The following is a 24,788-nucleotide window of genomic DNA, read 5'->3' on the forward strand; positions in this document are numbered from 1 at the left end:
TCAATATTCAGGAGGGATAGACAGGAAAGAAAAGGAGGTGGGGTAGCATTGCTGGTTAGAGAGGAGATTAACACTAAAGAAAGGAAGGACATTACCCTGGAGGATGTGGAATCAATATGGGTAGAGCTGCATAACACTAAGGGGCAGAAAACGCTGGTGGGAGTTGTGTACAGGCCACGTAACAGTAGTAGTGAGGTTGGGGATGGCATTAAACAGGAAATTAGAAATGCGTGCAATAAAGGAACAGTAGTTATAATGGGTGACTTCAATCTACATATAGATTGGGTGAACCAAATTGGTAAGGGTGAAGGAAGAGGATTGGTGAGGAAGAGGATTTCTTGGAAAGTATGCGGGATGGTTTTCTGAACCAACATGTCGAGGAACCAACTAGCGAGCAGGCCATTCTAGATTGGGTATTGAGCAATGAGGAAGGGTTAGTTAGCAATCTTGTCATGCGAGGTCCCTTGGGTAAGAGTGACCATAATATGGTGGAATTCTTCATTAAGATGGAGAGCGACATAGTTAATTCAGAAACAAAGGTTCTGAACTTAAAGAAGGGTAACTTTGGAGGTATGAGACGTGAATTAGCTAAGATAGACTGGCAAATGATACTTAAAGGGTTGACGGTGGATATGCAATGGCAAGCATTTAAAGATTGCATGGATGAACTACAACAATTGTTCATCCCAGTTTGGCAAAAGAATAAACCAGGGAAGGTAGTGCACCCGTGGCTGACAAGGGAAATTAGGGATAGCATCAAGTCCAAAGAAGAAACATATAAATTAGCAAAAAAAAAAGTGGCACACCTGAGGACTGGGAGAAATTCAGAGACCAGCAGAGAGGACAAAGGGCTTAATTAGGAAAGGGAAAAAAGATTATGAGAGAAAGCTGGCAGGGAACATAAAAACTGACTGTAAAAGCTTTTATAGATACGTGAAAAGAAAAAGATTGGTCAAGACAAATGTAGGTCCTTTACAGTCAGAAACAGGTGAATTGATCATAGGGAGCAAAGACATCGCAGACCAATTGAATAACTACTTTGGTTCTGTCTTCACTAAGGAGGACATAAATAATCTTCTGGAAATAGTAAGGGACCGAGGGTCTAGTGAGATGGAGGAATTGAGGGAAATACATGTTAGTAGGGAAGTGGTGTTAGGTAAATTGAAGGGATTAAAGGCAGATAAATCCCCAGGGGCAGATGGTCTGCATCCCAGAGTGCTTAAGGAAGTAGCCCAAGAAATAGTGGATGCATTAGTGATAATTTTTCAAAACTCCTTAGATTCTGGATTAGTTCCTGAGGATTGGAGGGTGGCTAATGTAACCCCACTTTTTAAAAAAGGAGGGAGAGAAAAACCGGGGAATTATAGACCGGTTAGTCTGACATCAGTGGTGGGGAAAATGCTAGAGTCGGTTATCAAAGATGTGATAACAGCACATTTGGAAAGAGGTGACATCATCAGACAAAGTCAGCATGGATTTGTGAAAGGAAAATCATGTCTGACGAATCTTATAGAATTTTTTGAAGATGTAACTAGTAGAGTGGATAGGGGAGAGCCAGTGGATGTGGTATATTTAGATTTTCAAAAGGCTTTTGACAAGGTCCCACACAGGAGATTAGTGTGCAAACTTAAAGCACATGGTATTGATGTGGATAGAGAATTGGTTGGCAGACAGGAAGCAAAGAGTGGGAGTAAACAGGACCTTTTCAGAATGGCAGGCAGTGACTAGTGGGGTACCGCAAGGCTCAGTGCTGGGACCCCAGTTGTTTACAATATATATTTTAATGATTTAGACGAGGGAATTAAATGCAGCATCTCCAAGTTTGCGGATGACACGAAGCTAGGCAGTGGTGTTAGCTGTGAGGAGGATGCTAAGAGGATGCAGGGTGACTTGGATAGGTTAGGTGAGTGGGAAAATTCATGGCAGATGCAATTTAATGTGGATAAATGTGAGGTTATCCACTTTGGTTGCAAGAACAGGAAAACAGATTATTATCTGAATGGTGACCGATTAGGAAAAGGGGAGGTGCAACGAGACCTGGGTGTCATTGTACACCAGTCATTGAGGGTGGGCATGCAGGTACAGCAGGCGGTGAAAAAGGCAAATGGTATGTTGGCATTCATAGCAAAAGGATTTGAGTACAGGAGCAGGGAGGTTCTACTGCATTTGTACAAGCCCTTGGTGAGACTGCACCTAGAGTATTGTGTGCAGTTTTGGTCCCCTAATCTGAGGAAAGTCATTCTTGCCATAGAGGGAGTACAAAGAAGGTTCACCAGATTGATTCCTGGGATGGCAGGACTTTCATATGAAGAAAGACTGGATCGACTAGGCTTATACACACTGGAATTTAGAAGATTGAGGGGGGTTCTTATTGAAACATATAAAATTCTAAAGGGATTGGACAGGCTAGATGCAGAAAGATTGCTTCCGATGTTGGGGAAGTCCAGAACAAGGGGTCACAGTTTAAGGATAAAGGGGAAGCCTTTTAGGACCGAGATGAGGAAAAACTTCTTCACACAGAGAGTGGTGAATCTGTGGAATTGTCTGCCACAGGAAACAGTTGAGGCCGGTTCATTGGCTATATTTAAGAGGAAGTTAGATATGGCCCTTGTGGCTAAAGGGATCGGGGGTATGGAGAGAAAGCAGGTACAGGGTTCTGAGTTGGATGATCAGCCATGATCATACTGAATGGCGGTGCAGGCTCAAAGGGCCTAATGGCCTACTCCTGCACCTATTTTCTATGTTTCTATAACACTACAACAGTGCCAATCATGTGGGTTCAACTCTGCCTGTGCCTGTAAGGAGTTTGTAGGTTCTCCTCATAACCCTTTGGGTTTCTTTTGAGTATCCTTCTGGTTTCCTCCCACATTCCAAAGACGTACAAGTTAGTGAGTTGTGGGCATACTATATTTGTGTCTGAAGTATGGCGATGCTAGCATGCTGCCCCAGCACATCCTCGGGCTGTGTGGTCATTGACACAAAAGGCGTAGTTGACTATATGTTTCAATATACATGTGACAAATAAAGCTAATCGTTAATCTAAAATAACCTTCTCCACTGTTTCACAGTTGGGATTAGTCCTTGCATTGGGACAATACTCAAACCTTCTGACAGGGAGAGGTGTCCTCTGAACTCGTAATAGTCAATTACTCCAATCAAGTATGTTGTTCTCCTAAGGGATTGTCTTCGAGATTTAAGGTGGATTCCTCTAATGGAGAATACCTATGCATGACTTTGTTTAACATGTGGAGGCTGATGCATGGGCAGCGACCAGATGATGCTTGAATATTGGGGTCATAATCTAGTGGCATGAAATGCAAGATGACTGAGGACCCTTTACTGCTGCAGCCAGCCTTCCTCCGCTTTCAATGCGATGTGCCATCATCTTCCAACAGTATTGTTTGGATCACTCTTGGTCTTGTACTTCCCCCTTGAACATATCACCACCGATGACCCTACCAGGAGCTAATTTCCAGAAGACATCACTCTCAGGACCTTAGAAACTCACAACTTTGCCACGACAACAAGGTGATGACCTCAGAGAAGCACCATGGTTATGTCCACAACTCGTGGAATACTGAAGGTACAGGTCAGATATGGACAGAACCCCACTGGAAAAAGCCCAAAGCAATCATTTCCAATGAGCTCAAATGCAGGTAAAATGGCTGTGATGAATTCTTCCTCTTCTCGCTAACAGCCTAATCACATCTGTATGTCTACATTTCACCTCACTGCTGAGGTCAACCTTAGTTTCTCACTCTCATTTCCTTCCCTGAATGTAATAATGAAAAGCTGAATGCATTTTGCAAAACTGAAATTACATCCTCACAATAAACCCGGTAGTTTTCCTTCCAAACAAGATACAATCTATGGTGACAATTCACTGCCATGTGACGATTTGACCATGGGTGACCCGACCAGCTCAGTGTCAGATGGCACTTAGATGTCAGAAGTGTCAGATGGCACTCCAGACAGCATCATCCTCAGGATCTCAGGAACTCACAAGCCTCTCTGCACGAGAAGGAGACGGTCCTGTTAAATAAGCTCCACTGGCAAATGATCAACACAGTTTCAAATTATCCCCCATCAAGTCTCAGAGTGACCTTTCAAATCCCGGTCACTTATTTCAATTCACTGAGTGAATGTAAGGGTGCTTGACAAGGGCTTTGGTGAATGATCAACTGTGGCTTGAGAAGAGCGACATGCACCACCAAAAAGTCTAAAAAAAAAGTGTTGATTGCTGCTCGAGTGCATCTTACCACAGAAAGACAGTCAGTTCGATACCTGCAGATTTTATCTTTCAAAGATCCTTCAAAGCTCAGCATGCTGGAGGAATAATTTTGCCTTAAATTAGGCTGCAATAGTTCTTCTCAGGACACCGTTATTAACAGGAAGAAGAAAGAAACAGACAACCACCTTGAAGTAAGCACAGTAAATCATTTGTGGAAATAGGAGTGATTGTTAACCCCTGCGAGGAAGTGCTGAGATGATCTATTTACTGAGGGGATAAGAACATAAGAATTCAAAGGAGGCATAGGCCAGTCAAATATGCACGATTGCTCAACAGGATCATGCCTCATCTGCCTCAACACCATTTCCCTGCACTATCCTAATATTCATTAATTGCTCTAATATCCTGGAATCTATACACTCAATCCTCTAACCTTATCATAGGGTTTGGAGGCTTGTATGTCTCAATGACCTGGAGAGTTACGCTGACTGCAATTAGGGCATTATGCTTTGGATTTTAGTAAGGACACCCATTCTAAACCAGTCAACCATTCTAAACCCATTCGTCCTCTTGGTTTTGGGGTTCAACTCAGGACTAATAACCCTGACTGGTAAAGTAAAATTGGTACAGAAACAGCAAAGAAGAATACTACTGCATCTGAATGGGATTGGTATTCCTGAGTCTCCCGCTGGGACTTGCATGACTGACTGCAGTAAAAACTGAGAGGAAGATACCGACATGATGAAAGAAACTCTCACACCACCAGAGGTAAAGGACCTTCATTGCTGCGCTAAATGCCAATGGTGTAATGGGCAGTAAGTAAGAATACACTCAGTGGCCATTTTATTAGGTGCACTTGTACAGCAGCTCCATCATGCAAGTATCTAATTAGCCAGTCAAGTAGTAGCAGACGGACTCAGTCAAGAGGTTCAGTTGTTGATCAGACCAAACATCAGAATGGGGCAAGAAATGTGATCGAAGTGATTTGCCCACGGAATGATTGCTGGTACCAAAAGAGGGGCTTTGAGCTTCTCATAAACTGCTGATCTCCTTGGATTTCCATGCATAACAGTCTCTAGAGTTTACAGAGAATGTAATTCACAGCACAGAACTGACCATTGTATGCAACCTTTGGACTCAATTTCAAGTACTGTACAACTCATATTCTCAGTATAACTTATTTATGTAAGTATGTATGTATTTATTTATTTATTATCACTTGTTTCTGTTTTGTGTTTGCACAAGTTGTCAAGTCTTTGTACATAGTTCTTCACTGATTCTATTGTACTTCTTTATTCTACTGTGAATGCCTGCAATAAAATTAATCTCAAGGTAGTATTTGTTGGCAAAAATGAAGAGTTTCTAAACATCAAAAGTTTACTATAAAGAGCAGTAAACACTAACAAGTTAAATCAATTCAATATTTGGTGTAAATAACATTTGCCTTTACAACTGCATCAATTCTCTGAGGTATACTGTCCTGTCATGCAGTTTTATAAGAAAAGTGGCTGGTAAGTAACATGAATTGCACAGTCCATCAAATTGAGAACAAAGTTTGTGTTCAATTATCAGTTCAGTGTCGTAGTGCAAACGATTTAGGCACCCTAGATTTTTTATATGGTTTCAGATGGTATGCCTTCCACAGACCCTGATCTCAACATCATCAGACTGTCTGTGATAAGCTGGAGGTACAGAAGCCAGTGAGACAGCCGAAGTGCACAGAAAAACTGTGGCAAGTACTCCAAGATGGAACAACCTACCAGCTGATTTTCTTATAAAACTACATGACACAACAGAGTATGGAAGAGAATTGAAGCAGTTTTAAAGGCAAAGGGTAGTTACACCAAATATTGATTTTATTTAGTTTTATACTATCTATACTGCTCTTTACAGAAAACTTTTTGATATTTAGAAACTTTTTAATTCATTATTTTTGAAAACATCTTCAATTTACATATCCGCCCACAATGTTGTGTCGACCATGTAATCTACTCTAGAAACTGCCTAGTTCCATTCCCTACTGCATAGCCCTCTATTTTTCTAACTCCATGTACCTATGTAAGAGTCTCTTAAAAGACCCTATCGTATCCACCTCTACCACCTTTGCTGGCTGTGCATTCCATGCACACACCACTCTCTGTGTGAGAACAGAGAGACTGCCTTCAGAGATTGTCTGCTAGAGTTTGTCAGTGGTTGCATAACTAGGACTTGTAATATACAACAGCTGCTCTTACGACCAATCCACCTCCTGCTTCATGTGACGCTGATCAGTGGGGTGAGGGGGGTGCTAAGCAAGTGCTACACCTTGCTCAAGGGGGACCTGCAGGCTAGTGGAGAGAAGGTGAGTTTTCCACCTCCTTTGGTAGAGATGTATCTCCACCCCAACACCCATATCAATCTAAGGCTCTATATCGCTAGTTGCTCTAGAAATTCAAAAGATTGAGATTAAAGATTAACTTTATTTGTTGAGTTATCATCAAAATATCAAAACATACAGAAAAATGCGTCATTTGCAATGAATCAGTGAGGATTGTGTTGAGCAGCACTCAAGGGTCACTACACTTCCAGCACCATCAGAGCATGCCCACAGCTCACTAACCCTATCTCATACATCTTCGGAAAGTGGGAGGAAACTGAAGCTCCCAGAGGAAACCCACATGGTTACTGGGAAAATGAACAGACTCCTTATAGGTAACTAGGAGGATAGAACTCTAAAAGCAATCACAAAGGCAATGTGCTACCAGGTTGGAAGATTAAGTTGGCTATTTGACCTGCACTGACTCCAAGTCCAGTTTATCTCAGCCACGTGTGGAGACTACAAATGGGCACATCTGGCCAAAGCTCTGAACAATCTTAGCAGACTTTCCTAATGAAGGTGGAGACATGTACGATAGAGGTGTTTAAGAGACTCTGAGTTCGGCTGATGAATGTGGAGAAAATGGAGTGATATGGACAATGTGCAGGCAAAAGGATTTAGGCGACATCAGTGGAATTAGTTCAGCACAATGTTGTTGGCCAACAGGCATTTTCCAAAGTTGCACTGTTCTACCTATGTTGTTGACAGACTTGAGGGACTGAATGACCTAGTCCAGTTCCTATTTTACTCTTTTTCTGTGAATCTAGGCATTTGGCTGGTTAGTCATGATTCAAAATTGTTTTATATCATTTCCTGTGGATAAGCGTAAAGAAGAACAAAATAATTGCTACTTCGCATCCAATGCAGCACAAAAAAAGCATAAAATAAGAAAAGGAACACAACAATAATAGAAAAAACAGTATAAGTATAAATACGAGGTAGCTTCTGTACATAGATTAATTGTATGGCTATAAAGTTACAAACAAGGAAAATCTGTAGATGCTGGAAATCCGAGCAACAGATACGCAATGCTGGAGGAACTCTGCATGTCAGACAGCATCTATGGAAAAGAGTACTTTCAACGTTTTGGGCCGCGACCCTTCATCAGTACTGGAGGGAAAAAGATGAGCAGTCAGAGTGAGGAGGTGGTGGGAAGGAAGGAAGAAAAACAAGGTGATAGGTGAAACCAAGAGGGAGAGGGTGAAGTAAAGAGCTGGGAAGTCAATTGGTGAAAAGAGATAAAGGGCTGAAGAAGGAAGAATCTGAAAAGAGAGGACAGAAGGCCATGGAAGAAGAAAAAGGAGAGGAGCACCAGATGGAGGTGATGGGCAGGTAAGGAGATAAGGTGAGAGAGGGAAATGGGAATGGAGAATAGTGAAGTTGCATTACCAGAGTTTGAGAAATCTATGTTCGTGTCGTCAAGTTGGAGGCTACCCAGATGGAATATAAGGTGTTGTTCCTTTAACTTGAGTGTGGCCTCATCACAACAGTAGAGGAGGCCATGGACTGACACATTGGAATAGGAATGGGAAGTGGAATTAAAATGAGTGGCCATTATGAGACCCTGCTTCCACTAGTGGATGGAGCGTAGGTGCTCGGCGAACCCATGTCGGATCTCACGGATATAGGAGAGACCACACCAGGAGCACTGGATACAGTAGATGACCCCAACAGACTCATAGGTGAAGTGTTGCCTCACTAGAAGGACTGTTTAGGGCCCTGAATGATAGTGAGGGAGGAGGTGTAGCACTTGTTCCGGTTGCAAGAATAACTGCCAGGAGGGAGATCAGTGGGGAGGGACGAACAGACAAGGGAGTCACATGGGGAGTGATCCCTGTGGAAAGAAGAAAGTGGGGGAGAGGGAAAGATGTGCTTGGTGGTGGGATCCTGTTGGAGATGGTGGAAGTTATGAAGTCAGTCTGGGCACAGGAGTATCTATATATAAGGTGACTGACCCTGCTTTATTGCTTTGTACTTATGACTGTGAGGCGAAGCACAGTTCAAGTGCCATATTTCATTTGACTGACTACACACTGTTGTGAACAAATCAGCGGTGGTAATGAATCTGCATATAGGAGGGAGATTGAAAATCTGGCTGAGTGGTGCCACAACAACCTCTCACTCAATTTCAGCAAGAGCAAGTAGATGATTATTGACCTCAGGAGGAGCAGTGTCACAGGAAAGCAGCATCTATCAAGGACCCTCACTACACAGGCAATGTACTCGTCTCACTGCAGCCATCAGGAAGAAGGTACAAGAGCCTCAGGACCCACACCAACAGATTCAAGAGCACTGATTATCCCTCAACCATCAGGCTCTTGAAACAAAGGGGATAACAATTCAAATTCTCTTGCCCTATCACTGACCCCTTCCCACAACCTATCGACTTACTTTTAAGGCTCCTTATCTCATGTCCGTGATATTATTTATTTATTTATTATATTTCTATTTGATCTCTTTTGTGTTTGGACAGGTAGTTGTCTTTTGCATATTGGTTGCTTGTCCATCCTGTTAGGTGTGGCACCGATTTGATGGTGTTTCTTGGAGATAATGAGTATCCTGTAAGGAAACGATTCTCAGGGTTGTACGTGGTGAGATATAGAATATGTAAATTGAAAATAAATTTACTTTGGGCTCTGTCAAGAAATGATAAAGTAGTGGTGGATGGGGTAGGCTTATTGGGTGGAAGTGTTGATCGGCCTTACTGCAAAAGTAACTGTTAATGAGTCCTTCATGATGCCAGTCCATGAGCAAGATGGGTGGATCCTTGATGATGTAATTGCCCCTTTTCTGGAACCTTCTGGGACAACTTGATCTATATGACAAGCCCATTATTAATCCATGAAAGCTACTTTAATGTAAAATGGACAAATATCTGTCATTGAAAAATCTCAAGGAAATAAGTTATATTTGTCTCTATCCCATCTCAAGATGGGCTTTAAACTTTAATCATACTTGTTTTCCATAGTGGGGGAGTCTAGGACCAGAGGGTACAGCCTCAGAATAGAGGAGCATCCCATTCAAACAGCAATGAGGAGCAATTTCTTCAGCCAGCGGGTATTGAATCTGTGTAGTTCTTTGCATAGATAGCTGTGGAGACCGTTATTGGGTATATTTAAAGCGGAGGTTGATAGGTTCTTGATTAATAAGGATGTCAAAGGTTACAAAGAGAAGGCAGGAAAATGGGGTTCAGAGGGATAATATATCAGCCCTGATGGAATGATGGGCTGAATGGCCTATTTCTGCTCCTATGTCTCATGGATGAAGTTTCCTACAATCTACCCTGTCGTGCTGATCTTTATTTCAATAACGGGAAGAAGGATCACAGAATTAGAATCAGAGTAGTGCGCTGGTGTGTGACATGACTTTCTTATTCCTACAGTGTCCTGGTACCAATACATATTGTACAAGAACAAGTATCATCTGAAGGGATATGAACCTTTTCACTGATTGACTTGGAGCTTTTTTACAATGTCAGGTCAAATAGAGGTTGATAGGCTCTTGATCAGTAAGGGGATCAAAGGTTATGGAGAGAAGACAGAATGGGGTTGAGGTAAAATTAATCAGCCTTATGGAGTGTTGGAGCAGACTCAATGGGCCAAAATGGCGCAACTCTGCTCCAATGCATTACGGTCTTAAAGTCTGATTTGCTTTCCTAACAGTACATTTGAAACCTCTAACCTAAGTGTTGTGTATATTGGTCAATTGCAGACTACACAGACTACATCAAACTGCTGGGATGGGATATTAAATCTTTCTGCATTCTATTATTTGAAGCTATTTGCTAAGACAGGAATAGATTAAATGAATAAATACATAAATCAAGCATTCAGAGCCCATGTGCAGGGTAGTTTATGTAAAGAGCACACTTTTACACACACACACACACACACACACACACACACACACACACACACACACACACACACACACACACACACACACACACACACACACACACACACACACACACCATCTTGAATTCCTTGTCATGGAAGTACGGTCTCTATTAGTTATTAATATCACATCGAAAACATAACAGCCCACTTGCACACAGCAAGATCAGGTCAACATCACAATGATCAAGTAATAGTTACAAGGAAAGCTTAAATAGGTTAGGACTTTATTCCCTGGTGTGTAGGAAAATGAGGGGGGATTTGACAGAGATATACAAAGCTATAAGTGTGTACAGTGGATAGGGTAAATGCAAATATGCTTTTTCACTGAGGTTGGGTGACACAAGAACTAGAGGCCATAGGTTAAGGGGAACTTCTCCACGCAGAGGTGGTGAGAATGTGGGAGTAGCTGCCAACGGAAGTGGTAGATGCAGGTTCTTGCTTGCAATATTTAAGAGAAAGTTGTATAAGTACAGTACATGAATGGGAAGGGTATGAAGGAATGTGGTCAATCTGTAGGTAAATGCGACTATGTAAAAGATGCAGCATAGACTAGATGAGCCGAAGCCCCTGTCCCCTGTTTTGTGCTGTATGTTTTATGGCTCTATGAGTCTAGTGTGTGTGTGTGTGTGTGTGTGTGTGGGGGGGGGGGGGGGGGGAGGGGGCGTGGTGCCTCAGACACAACATGATGTCTCCCACTGTTCAGTAGCTGTTGACCTTCATTTTTAAGGTTTAAAGATGCTCAATGAAACGCCTAAACTCCTTGAGTTCTGGCAATAAAGAGTCAATTTCCTGACAAATTGTCCATTAATGATTGTTTTCTATATTTCCAAATACAACAGCGGTTGAGCTAGAACCTGGGGAATTAGCATCTCATCAGGCAGAGGAAGGAATCAAGACCTTTGTTACCTTATAGAGCTCTCAATGACATCAGGATCACGAGCTTGAACCTCTCCAATGACTGAGCCCAGGGCAGTGTCCTCCCTCACTTCCAAGAAATAGGCTGGCGACGAGAATACAGGAGGCTCATCTGCATCTTCTACAGTGATCTTCACAGCTGCCGTGTCTTTGAAGGGTCCTTTGCTGATGAAGTGTGGGTCAATGTGGGTGTTCCCTGCCTCCACTTTCAGGGTGTAGGATCGTTTGGTCTCAAAGTCCAGAGGCTGTGGGTGACAAAGATGAATGTTTTCCACTAATGACTCTAAGCAGGGCAGAACAAATGATATTAACACTGATGGATGTAGCTTCTGTTAGATCGGTACATCTCACAACAAGGTCATCCATGTGTTAATTCAATATTCAAGATTACTTAATGTCATTTCCAGCACACAAGTATAAAAGGGAACAAAACAATGGTGACATCACAAAATATATGCAATAAGGTAAATAACATAATCATAAAATGTACAATAAACTACATAAGATAGCTTATAAATGTACAGTAGATTGATTGTATGTCCATAAAGTGATGCTAGGCACAGCAGTGTCTAGGTGACTCTGACAGGAAATGATAAAGTAGTGGTGGAGGGTGGGGTGGTAAAGTGGGTGGAGGTGATGATCAGTCTGTTTGGGGAAAGTGTTTTAGAGAGTGGTGGTACTGGCATGCTTAATCCTCAAAAATAATAAGATAGTATTTCAATGATTATTGCATGTATTTTACTTGGAGAGTTGAAACCCTCTTGTAGTCCATTAATATTGTCTTCACTGTGTAATAACACTCAAGGATATTTTTCATTTTCCCATTCATTAATTTATAGAGACAATCTATTAAATTTTCAACAGTCATTACATATACAGAGAACCACTCTGTTTCTTCATTATTAAAGATGTGCATGATTATTATGGATCTTTAAGTGTGGATCATAATGCTTATTCCATATTTTTCTGATGAAGGGTCTTGTCCTGAAACGCTGACTGTTTATTCATTTCCATAGATGCTGCCTGACCTAGTTCATCCTGCATTGTGTGGGTGTGTTGTTCTGGTTTTCCAGCGCCTGCAGAATCTCGTGTCCATACGTTTCGATTGTGATCTTATTGGATGCTAGAGTCAAGTGTTGTCAAGTAATGTAACAATTTTGCTTTCATTCAATTTGTAGCGTGGGGTAAAGGACTGAAAATAATTAGTGTGCTTTCTTGTAAATTATCCTTGACAGGTATATACTTGTTACAACTTAATGCATTCTGAAGAAATTATAATGAAGTGAGAATGCACTTCGTTCATCAGAGGCTGTGCTTTCCACAGAACGCCATCAGGTCAACGTAGGCTGTTGGCTCTGGTGGGTGGCGATGACAAATGAGCCATTAATTTAAGCCACCATCTATTCTAACATCGCCGTTGCAATATATCACATGGTTCAGATGCTTTTAGATTCCTGCAACAACACCTGACTTTAGACAGGTGATCCCTTCAACCATTTTGTGTGGAACAAGCAACAAGCCATATGGAACTAGTCTAGGTCAGTTATTGAGGGAAGGTTGTGAGAAAGCTGTATGCACATTAATAGAGATACAATCAACAATATCCAATCTCTCACAGTTCAATGAATAGCTTCAAATCAAATGCACCAAAGCTACTGTGGCAGCTCAACATATTGCCACAAGAATCTGCGGAATGTTGTGGGTACTGCTCAGCACATCACAGGAACCAGCCTCCCTTCTATGTACGCTGTCTATACCTCTTCCTGCCTCAGGAAAGCAGGCAACATAATCAAAGACCACACCCAACTTGCACATTCTCTCTTCTTCTCTTTCCCACTGGGAAGAAGATTTGGAAGCCTGAAATTACATAACACCAGCTTCTATCCCAGTATTATCAGATGCTTCACTGGACCTCTTGAATGATAAGATGGACTCTTGGCCTCACAACCTACCTCATGAACATGCACAGCACTTTTTCATAGCTTTTATACTTTATTCCACATTGTTATTTTTTTTTTACCTTATTCTACGTCAACACACTGTGTAACGATCTGAACTGTATGAACAGTATGCAAGACAAGCTATTCACTGCATCTTGGTACATGTGACAATAACAAACCAATTCCAATAGCAACACCAATATCTACATGGGTGCTAACAATGCCAAAGAAGTCTTAAGGAAGTATTGGACAGCATCTTTATTCCAAGTGATATTACGTACAGCATTGACAAAATATTCTAATGAGCTATCAATCCGCTATTGCAAGACCCTGCTGGACATTTAGAACTTAATGTACTGCAGGCCTACCCCATCAGCCAGTTGCAGGTTGGTGGAGAAACTGAAGGAGCTGGACTGAATGTGGACTCTGCAGCAGCCTGTGTCAGAGAGGCATCAGTGCATGAAGGCGGTGTGCAGTCTAACAGCAAGAAATTATCTTTGTGGCTTTTCTTGTGATTGCATGGCACTCTTGGATGCTAAAAATGTGGAATGCTACAAGTCTGATTCACTGTTTTATCAGCAAATGGCAGGGGAGCTGCGTGGCCTTGGTCATAGCAAGGACTAGGCCTCAAACCACAGTATCACCTGCCCAGGAGAAAGGTATTGGAGTTGGTGCACTCCTCAGGAGGTCATGTAGAACGGCGTCCATGCTGGAGCTGGTGTCCTCCAGTGATCACTTGGCAGAAGCCAAGATGTATGTTGTTTGATGCAGACTACTGCAACATTCCTGGACTCAGGGATTTGGACTATATTTTTTTTTGTATGTGACTGTATTTTACTGCTGTCTTACAGCATATGTGCTATGTGTGCCTTGTTCTGTGAATGATTGTTGGTACTGTATTTTGCACCTTGGCCCCAGAGTAATTGTGTTTTCATGGGTATTCATGTATCGTTGAATGACAGTTAGACTTGAACTTGAACTTGAACCTGACCAGACTCCTTTGCAAGGTGGGAACAGTGACCATCACTGTTCAGGTTAGACCTATGGTCTCAAGTCTCTGGGGAAAAAAATACCAACCAAAGTTTTACATAATTCAACATAACATCTCAATAGCTATATTCTACTTTGATTTATGAAGGTTAATGTGCCAAAAGCTCTCTTTATAACCTTATATACCTGCATTATCACTTTCAAGGAATTATGGATTGGTAGTCCCAGGATACTTTGTTCCACCACACATCTCAGTGTCCTACCATTTACTGTGTAAGTCATGGCCTGGTTTGTCCTTCAACAGGCTATGCTCTAGCATTGGACATTGTAACTCGCCCCTAGTGTAGGTGGTTGGAATCATTTTGGGGGAGTTGAGCGGAATGTGTGGAGAACTAAATGCCTTGAGTGTAGGAGCTGTGTAAATGGGTATTTGATGGTTTGCATTGCTGCAGTCAGTTAAAGGGCCTGTTTGACTCCATGACTATAACATTTTGATCACCACTTTAATCACTCACTTTACTGGTGTTGGATTGGATTGTAGTATTGTTGTTTTCCTTGGAGTTTAACTTCCCTGTGCTTTCCTGTATTTTTATATAATCACCTGTGCACATGTAATTGTTCAGTGATTTTTTTTTCAGAAATTGCGGTACAGCTACTTTAGTATTTTTCTAGAAACTTCTTAGTTTTCAATCAGCTGTGCCTTGCCACCTGAGTCTGGCTATTGGCTATGTGTTCACTTTTTTGCATATTTTGCTCTTGTTTCCCACTGGGGTGTTTGACAGTCCTTGTTGTGAGGGTTTTTTTGATGGGCTCTATTATGTTTTTTTAATTTGTAACTTCCTGCAAGAAGATGAAGCCCAAGGTTTATTATGTGATACACATTTGATAATAAATGTACTTTCAGTTTTGAACTTTAACTGTTAAGTTTTTTATCTCTAGTCTGTGTCTTCTCTTTGTTTTTCAGCTCTTCTTTTTTGTTCATTTTCCACTCTTGTGACACCTACTAAAACGACCATAAGCAATATGATTTATGGCTCATTCTTGACTGCCAAAGAAACTTTGGATCACAAATGTATCAGGATACAACACTGGCGATACTCTGTGCTCGTGCAATAGTTGAGTTCCTTTTCCCCAAAGGTTCTTACGAGGTCATTAAAGTTCAGACAAATGACATATTTGAGATGTTGAGGTAAACTGGAGCACCCAGGACAAACCTGTATGATGACAAGAAGAACGTGCAAACTCCACTTAGCGAGCATCACACATGCACTTTGAACCTGGATCACTGGAGCAATGGGACAACCTGCTGAAACAGGTGATTTACAGAACTGTGCAAAAATCTTGAGCGCACACTGTGTATATACATATATATATGTGTGTGAGTGAGTGAGTGTGTGTGTGTGTGTGTGTATATATACACACACACACACACACATACACATACCTAGGGTGCTTAAGATTTTGCACAGGACTGTGGTAATTTTATGTATTGCATTGTGCTGCTGCCACAAAAAAAAACAAAATTCACGACAAGTGTGAGTAAAGATAAACCTGATTCTGATATGGGTCTCTATTGTGGACTGAGAGTGGGAAGGGGGCAGGGAGAGAGGAATCTTGGCGAGGAAAAGGGGAAGGGAGAAGGGAGGAAGAGGGAGGCACCAGAGGGACATTCTGTAATGATCAATGAAACAATTGTTTGAAATCAAATGGCCTTGCTTGGTGTCTCAGGGCTGGGTGAGTCTGCACCCATGCACACTCTGTCCTGGCACTCCTTCTCTGTCACCTGTCCCAATTCTCTCCTTCGGCGCCCCACCCTTGCCATTTCCAACATCTTTTGCTCCAACCAAACTTACAAGCTTGCTCTCCACTGCATGTTTCCAAATACAGTACTGTGCAAAAGTCTTCAGCTCTCTATCTATACAAATATGCCCAAAATTTTGAACTGTACTGCAGGTTATCCGTTTCATCTCAGGATTTATTGGTTAACCTATTTTTTTTCGTTCTTTATTTAATTATTATTTGTTTCGTTTCTATGATTACACAGTTTGTCTTTTTTCCCCACATTGATTGTTTATATGTAGTTTTTTTTATTCTATTGTATTCTTTGTTCTATTGTGAATGCCTGCAAGACAATAAATCTCAGAATATCACATCACTCAGAGGGTGGTGAAGGTGTGTGATGACCTGCCAGCAGAATGGTGAATGTGGGTTGGATTTGAACATTTAAGAGTAATTTGGATAGGTAGATGGATGGGCTATGGAGAGGTATCGTCTGGGTGCAGATAGATGGGACTAGGCCGATTAATAGTTTGGCTCAGACTAGATGGGCTGAAGGACCTGAGTCTGTCTTCACAAATAAGAGAAAATCTGCAGATACTGGAAATCCGAGTAACACACGCACAATGCTGGAGGAACTCAGTGGGCCAGGCAGTACTTATGATAAAAAGTACAGTCAACATTTTCGGCTGAAACCTTTCGGCAGAACTGTTTCTGCCTTGCAACATTCTGTGACTTTATGACTCTATATGATGACATATTGTGTACGCACTTTGATAATAAATTCACTGCAAACTTTGACATGTTGTGCATCATGAGAATTGCCAGTAATATTGACTCTTCAATGTGTTACTGATCATTTGACAGTGTCACGGCTGCAGAAGGATCTCTCAAAATTTAAAGAGGCAATCAAGCATGCAGGTCCAAAAATTAGAAATATTCAATTTTAAATGCAGATGAGGTTATTATTATAATTAATGCTCAATTTTTCTGTCTGAAATTTAATGATTTAATAAAATCCTTCAGGAAATAAGGATTGCCAACTCCTGCAGCATAAGCCCCAAGTATTACCAGTAAAATGAAATATTAAAATGCACAAATAGCCAACATTTTAGAGTTATAGTCCCCTCGGTCTGTGCCTATCATCAAATACATTACTTTATTGCAGCATAATCCACCCCCCCCCCCATATTTCCATTAACTCCACCTGATTCCATCACTCACTGACATCAGTGGCCAATTAACCTACAGTACCTACTCTTGTCTTCAACCTGACTTCTTTCAGTCTGGTGTATTACATTCACAGTGCAGAATCCTCTACATTGGAAACATCAAATGTCAATTTGTTGTTAGTTTTGTTAGTTTATTTTGGGCAAGAGGGATTTGGAGTGTGATGTTCTTTTTGCCTTCTGGAGTGCTTTGTTAATTTTTTGTGCTGGGGGTTTTGGGGTTGACGTTCTTGGTGCCGTGTGCAGGATATTATTTGCATGGGGCAGCTGAAGATCGTGCTGCCGTTCTTTTTTATGTGGGGGGGCGTTTGATGTTTTTTCTTTGAATGACTTGCATGTTTTTTTTTTGTTTTGTAGCTTTCTGGAGAAGATAAATTTCAGAGTTGTATACTGCATACGTACTTTGATAATGAATGAGCCTGTGTACCTTTGAACCTTCGTGATCACTTTGCATACCACTTGCATTCAGCCCACGGAGATGATCCCAAGTCTTTTGTTGGCTGTTACTTTAATTGCTCATCCCCCCCCCCCCCTCACACTTTGACCCATCAGTGTGTGGTCTCCTGTACTGTTGCAACGAGGTTTAATGCAAGTTGGAGAGAGAACACCTCATCTTTGAACTCTTCTAGACTTCATACTAAATTCTACACCTTAAGGTGAAGTGATTTCTGCATCATATATCTGTTTGTGATATTGGCTCAGCTTGTTTCTCTTACCCTTGTTTTCTTTTGTTCTCTCTGGGAGTAGATGACAAATCCATCATTACGTTGTATTCCAGTCGCTGCAACATTCTTCTGTCTGAGTTCTTCCTTTCTGAAGGTTCTCATCCACTCATTGACCGGGTAACTTTTTAAATGCCAATCCTCAAGCTCTTGGTTTTAACCTATCCAAAATATCTTCCCACTTAGGCCAGCAGTGGAAAGAGTGAGCAGTCAAGTTCCTTCATGTCAACGTAGAGTCATAGAAAAGTACAGCATAGAAAGAGGCCCTTTGGCCCATCTAGTCCATGCCAAACCATTTAAACTGACTACTCTCATCGAAGTGCACCGAGACCATAGCGGTACTTACCCCTACCACCCATGTACCTATCGAAACTTCTCTTAAATGTCAAAATCGAGCTCACAGGCACCATTTGCGTTGGCAGCTCTTCCCACATTCTTACAAACCTCTGAGTGAAGAAGTTGCCCCTCATGCTCCAACTGAATCCACCACTCACTGGATCTCAGAGGACATACTGTGGGCCCACCATATTGACTCAATCACAAAGAAGGCAAGCCAGCAGCTATACCTCATAAGGAGGCTGTGGAGATTTAGTGTGTCGCTAAAGATCTCAGCAAATTTCTACAGATGTTTGATGGAGAGCATTCTGACTGGTTACTTTACCCCTGCTATGGTGGCACCAATGCGCAAGACAGAAAGAATCTGCAGAGAGTTATCGTCTCAGCAATCTCCATCATAGGCACAACCTTCCCTACCATTGAGAATATTTTCAAGCAGCAGGGCCTCCTGAAGGTGCCATCTATCTTTAAGGATCCCCTTCTCAGTACAACCTTCAGGGAAGAGTCTGAAGACAGAAACAGCTTCTCTTCTTCCTCCATCAGGTTTCTGAGTTTGCCATGAACCTATGAACACCAACTCGCTATTCCTCGTTTGCACTATTTACTTATGATATTTTTATTGTAACCTATATATCATTTTTTTTGTCTTGCACTGCAGCTATCACAATCAACAAACTTCAGAATATATGAGAATAAAACTTGATTCTGATCCTGATTCTGACAAACTGTTGTTCAAATTGAAGTGTTAACTCTATTTCTCTTCCTGCAGATGCAGCTTGACCAAATGTGCATTTCTATTCCATCAGGCATAGGAGCAGATTTAGGCCATTTGGCCCATAGAATCTGCTCTGCCATTCCATTATAACTGATTCATTCTCTCTTTCAATCCCATTCGCCTGCCTTCTACCCCTAACTTTTAATAAGGACCTATCAATCTCTGCTTTAAATATACTCAAGGACTTGTCATTGAATTCCACAGATTCATCACCAGCTGGCTTAAGCAATTCCTCCTCATGCCTGTTCTAAAGGGACATCCTTCTGTTCTGAGTTTGTACCCTCTGGTCCTAGACACCCTCACTATAGGAAACATGTTCACTCCTTTGAAGCCATTCACTATTCGACAGGTTTCAATGAGATTCCCCCATAATTCTTCAAACTTTCAGTGACAACAGAGCCAGACCCGTCAAATGCTCCTCATACATTAACACTTTTATTCCCGGGATCATTCATGTGAACCTCCTCTGGAAGGTTCCCTGGAATGCCAGCATGTCTTTGCTTCAATAAGGGGAAAAAATCTGCTCACAATATTCCAAGTGCACTTGGGATGTTTTCTGAGCTTTCTGCTTTTGTTTGATGGTTCTAAACTCTGAAGTCTCCTTCCTTTGATTTTCACTTCTTCTGTCCAAAGAACTCATCCTTTATGAATAGGCAGTGGAGGAAGTAATGTTCAAACCAAAAGCAGATAAATAATTAAAGACTAAATATAATATGAGACTATGGAAGTATTGATTGGATAAGTATACAAAGGTGCCAGAAGACTGAGCCAAAAGTCCACATTCCAAAATAAGCAGACAATATCCCCTTCTCGATTCCCATTGGAAGGTGATTCACAACATGGGATAAGAAGGTAAATATGATCTTGGTTTAGTCAGCTGTTTTGATAGATTTCTTAAGGAGTCGCTTTTCACATTGTGTTTCAGATTGACAAGGCAAGGATTGTAATTTTGTTCTGTGAAGGTTCACCAGTTTAGAACCAGGGATTTTATTTATTTATTTAGCTTAGGAGGACAATGGTGCCTAACGCCAAGTCCTTTGTTTGCACCTTCATAAACAGCTCTATTTCTGTCTTTACTATCCCTATTTTCTCTTTCATGGTTCTTTTGAAGACCCTGTCTTGGAGTTAAACACTGACTTTGGTTCTTTGTGGGAATGGGACCCGCTCTCGCGGTCTCACGACTGCTATTTGGTATACCAAGGATGAGGCCTAGTTTAGACTAGCATGCTTTCAGGATTCCAGGAAGTTGTGGCTCTGGAAGCCGGCGGACTTGAGGTCGGTGCCTCCGCAGGAAATCGGTGTGTTGTGGGAGATGGAAGATCAAAAGCAGCAAGCTGGCTACTGGCTCTGTGCCCAGAGACCCGAGTTGCTTGGGCACAGATCTCGGAAAATGTGACGCAACAGAATTTTAGCATCGTAAATCAGCAAATTGTTTGTTATATCTCCCCTCCCGCTGTGAAACGAGGACATCTCTTTTTCCCTTATTAGGGAGAAAGAGAGAGCCTGTGGTATGTTGAATTATGGGTGAACGAGTAGTCCTTGGGGTACTGCAAGTCTTTATTGATGTTTTGCTGCACACTTGACAGTTCGGTGGGGGAGGGGGGTCATTGTTTTGCTGCTGTTTCTGCATGGGAGGGGGAGCTTTGGGGTTCTAATATTTATTTGTCATTCTTTCTTTGGGGCACTCCTCTGTTTTCATGGATGGTTATGAAGAAAAAGAATTTCAGGATGTATATTGTATACACTTCTTTGACATGAAATGTACCTTTGAAACCTTTTTTATGGCATGGAGTTAGCCCTTCCAGCCTGTTGAGCTCAGTCGCCCAGCAACCCCTAACGATGATGACGTTGACTCAGGCCTGAGAGGCCAGTGTCGGGTATTTTCATGCCTTACAAGGCGCGGAACGAAACACTGTGTGGCGCGCCACTCCTCACACAGACATTCCACAGTATTTTCTTTATTTTACAAGGTTGAGTTGCGATCTCAACACTCAACCCAGCACGGATGCAAAGTACACTCGGGAACTGCCCGACTGGATTCGAACCTGGGAATCTCTGTTCTAGAGTCCGGCGCTGATGTCACTGCGCCACCAGCCAACCACAATCCCCATTAACTCTCACCTGATCACCAGACAACTTACAATGACCAGTTAACCTACCTGGTACATCTTTGGACTATGGAAGGAAACCAGAGCACCCGAGGAGAACACACACATTCCTTGGAGAAGACATAAAAATTCTATAATAATTTTTATGCCTTCCACTGTACTTACACTATAAAACACCACATTTTATGAAATAAGTCAGTGATAATAAACCTAATTCTGACTCTGATTTAATTCAGCATTGTGTTCAGCATAAACCTCATGAGGCAAATGGCCTGGGCCTGCATGGTTCTAAAGTTTTACAGAACTGAGAGAGGCCTCATTAAAGTATAACTATTAAAGGGTTTGGGGCAACAAAGAATCTCCTGGAGGGATGCAGTGGTTCAAGCCGTGTCTGTGAGAGTGGGCAAGTAATTGTTAATACAAAAGATTATACAGATGCCGAAAATCCAGTGCAACACACACAAAGTGCTTAAGGAACACAGCACGTCAGGCAACAACTATGGAGAAGAAGAAACAGCTGATATTTTGGGCCAAGACTCTCCAGCCTTTCGTGTGAGCTGCTGTGGATTTCCACCACTTGCAGAACCTCTTGTGCTTATGACTTACTGCTCCACTGTGAAATTTCTTCGAGGGATGCCTACCGTGAAGAAGTTTACATCTTCTCTTCAGCAGATCAGTAAGACCCTATCTCACTGCTCCCCCTCTGTGACCTCTGCTGCTCTTCAGCCATGTGCTCACCCAGACTTTTACCTATCTCCTTCTAGCTTGTACTCCATCCCCTCTTTCTGATTTCTTGTTCTGGCTTCTCCCCCCTTTCTTTTCCAGTCCTGATGAAGTGTCTCAGCCCAAAACGTCGACTTCTTATTCCCCTCCATTGAAGCTACCTGATTCACTGTGTCCTTCCAGCATTTTCTGTGAGTTACTCTGGGTTTCCAGCATCTGCAAAATCTCTAGTGCAGCTGATAATAAACCTGATTTGGATTTTTATACTAAAATCTGTATGCAATAAAGGCAGGCATTTTTTCTTCCAATTTGTCCATATCTGCATGTTTATCTCCTGCAATTTGTGTACAGGGTGCTTTTAATATTTGTTTTCACCCTAAATGATGACTTCACATTTTGTCACATTATATTCCATCTGCCAAGTGTTTCTCTGTGCACGTAGTCCGCTAGAACTTTCATATCTAATGTGAAGTTCTTCCAGTGTTTTTTATGTGTTGTTATGTGTTGCTCGGGAAGTAATTGTTGATATTTCCAGTTGAAACCCTGCACTCTCAGTTTGGACGCAGGGAATTGACGCAAACATTGATAATACCTTCATCCCCATCCCCCTCCCACCCCCCACAAATATTGCTCGATCTGCTGGGATCCTCTGGCAGATTGTGTGCTGCTCCAGACTCTCGCAGGTCACCCATGACCTTGATAAAGGGCCGGGCTGGCCCTAAGGGCAGGATGAACTCCCGTTGTTTGTAACTGTATGCTGCAGAGAGTTGTAAAATTAGTCAGCTCCATCATGGGCACTAGTCTACATAGTATCCAGGACATCTTCAAGGACTGATGCCTCAAAATGATGGCGTACATCCTTAAGGAACCTTATCTCCCAGGTCGTGCCTTGTTCTCATTGTTACCATCAGGAAGAAGGTTCTGAAGCCTGAAGGCACATACTCAGTGATTCAGGAAACAGCTTCTTCCCCTCTGCCATCTGATTTCTGAATGGATATTGAATTTATGAACACTACTTCACTATTTTTTATTTCTATTTTACTTATTTCACTTAACTATTGTATGCATATAGTAATACACAGCCTTTTATCAATTTATCCAATGCATTGTACCGCTGCCGCAAAGTTAACAGATTTCACAATATATGCAGGTGATATTAAATCTGATTCTGATTCTTACTTTCTCTTAAGTACTGTGAGAAAGAAATATTGAATTGTTCCTTGAAGCTCTGAAATACTCCCAATCTATTTCTGTCACATTGTTAATACTAAGAACAGGATTGCAGTGTAAGATTCAAGGGAATATAGTTAGCGTACTTTTTTAAGAGTGATAATTCCCTCCTGGGTCTGGGAGTCTGTGGTGATTTCAAACACTTCCATGCCATCCCCATCGATGATCTCGTACAAAGACCTGGCATTCTGTCCCACATCCCGATCATTTGCCTTGACTCTTCCAGCGACCTCTCCAACCGGCATGTTCTCTAGCACGGACAGATGGTAGAGACCTTAAAGCAAAGAAACAAATATAATCAGTGTCTTCAATCAGAATTTCTCTGAGCAGGATATTGAAGATACTAAATATCGAGGCTGTTGTCACAAAATTCACCGATCAACGGCTTATAGGCATTAGGTTTTATCCTTTGCTGTTTTTGAATCAATATGACACATTATCCCATCAGCCAGGAGGTATAGGAGTCTAAGATCCCACTTCTTGAGGTTCAGAAACAGTTATAACAATCAACCATCAGCCTCCTGAACAATAGACCATAAGACTATAAGATATAGGAGTAGCATTTAGGCCATTTGGCACATAGAGTCTGTCCTACCAATTCATTATGGCTAATCCATTTCCCTCTCAGCCCCAATCTCTTGCCTTCTCCCTGTAACTCTTCATGCCCGGTCTAATCAAGAACCGCCTTCAATATGCCCAATGATTTGGCCTCCAATGACACTTGTGGCAATGAAGTCCACAAATTCACCACTCTCTAACTAAAGAAATTCCTCCTCATCTCTATTCCAAATGGAAATCCCTCTATTCGGAGGATGCATCCTCTGGTCTTGCACTTCCCCACCAGAGGAAACATCCTCTACACCTCCACTCCATCAAGTACTTTCAACACTATATGGGTTTCAGTTAGGTCATCCCTTATCCCTGTGAATTCCAATGAGTACATGCACAGAGCTATCAAACACTCCTCATATGATAAAACATTCAATCCTAAAACCATTTTCATGAACATCCTTTGAACCTCCTCTAAAGTCATTACATCCTTTCTTAGATAGGAGGCCCAAAACAGCTCACAATACTCAAACCAGCATGAAAAACTTTATTCAACTCAACATCGAACAGATTCCACAGTGCATGGATTCACTTTCAAGGATTCTACAACTCATATTCTCATTATTATTTACCACTTATCAATTTAATGATTATTTTTTGTTTTATTTTCCAGTATTTGCCCAGTTTATCTTCTTTTGCACATTGGTTGTCCATTTTTGTGTGTACTTTTTCATTAATATTACTGTGTTTCTTTGTACCTATTGTGAATGACTGCAAGAAAAATCTCAAGGTACTATATGGTATCATATACATATTTTGATAATAAATTTATTTTGAATTTTGAATTTTTTTTTTCTGATCTGTACTACAGTACCTAAGGAAAAATATCAGTATGATTGAAAGAGTACAGCAGGTCGTGTAGTGTCTATGGAGGGGAATAAATAGCTAATCCTTCATTAGGACTCGTCATTAGGGTCTCAGCATGAAATATTGACTGCTTATTCCCCTC

At 41.6% G+C, this 24,788-nt stretch overlaps 1 protein-coding gene across 2 annotated transcripts in view; it reads right to left on the reverse strand.

Annotated features, from left to right (window-relative positions):
• Positions 1–24,788, reverse strand: part of cdh8 (cadherin 8) — a 311,216-nt gene that overhangs the window by 65,203 nt on the left and 221,225 nt on the right. For both annotated transcript variants that reach the window (XM_073070417.1, XM_073070416.1), the window contains exons 6-7: positions 23,317–23,504; positions 11,393–11,646 (exon numbers count right to left, since the gene is read on the reverse strand). In XM_073070417.1, the coding sequence (XP_072926518.1) occupies positions 11,393–11,646; positions 23,317–23,504 (442 nt within the window). The remainder of the gene's footprint in view (positions 1–11,392; positions 11,647–23,316; positions 23,505–24,788) is intronic.

Source organism: Hemitrygon akajei, chromosome 17 (assembly GCF_048418815.1).
Source record: "Hemitrygon akajei chromosome 17, sHemAka1.3, whole genome shotgun sequence".
NCBI lineage: Eukaryota > Metazoa > Chordata > Chondrichthyes > Myliobatiformes > Dasyatidae > Hemitrygon > Hemitrygon akajei.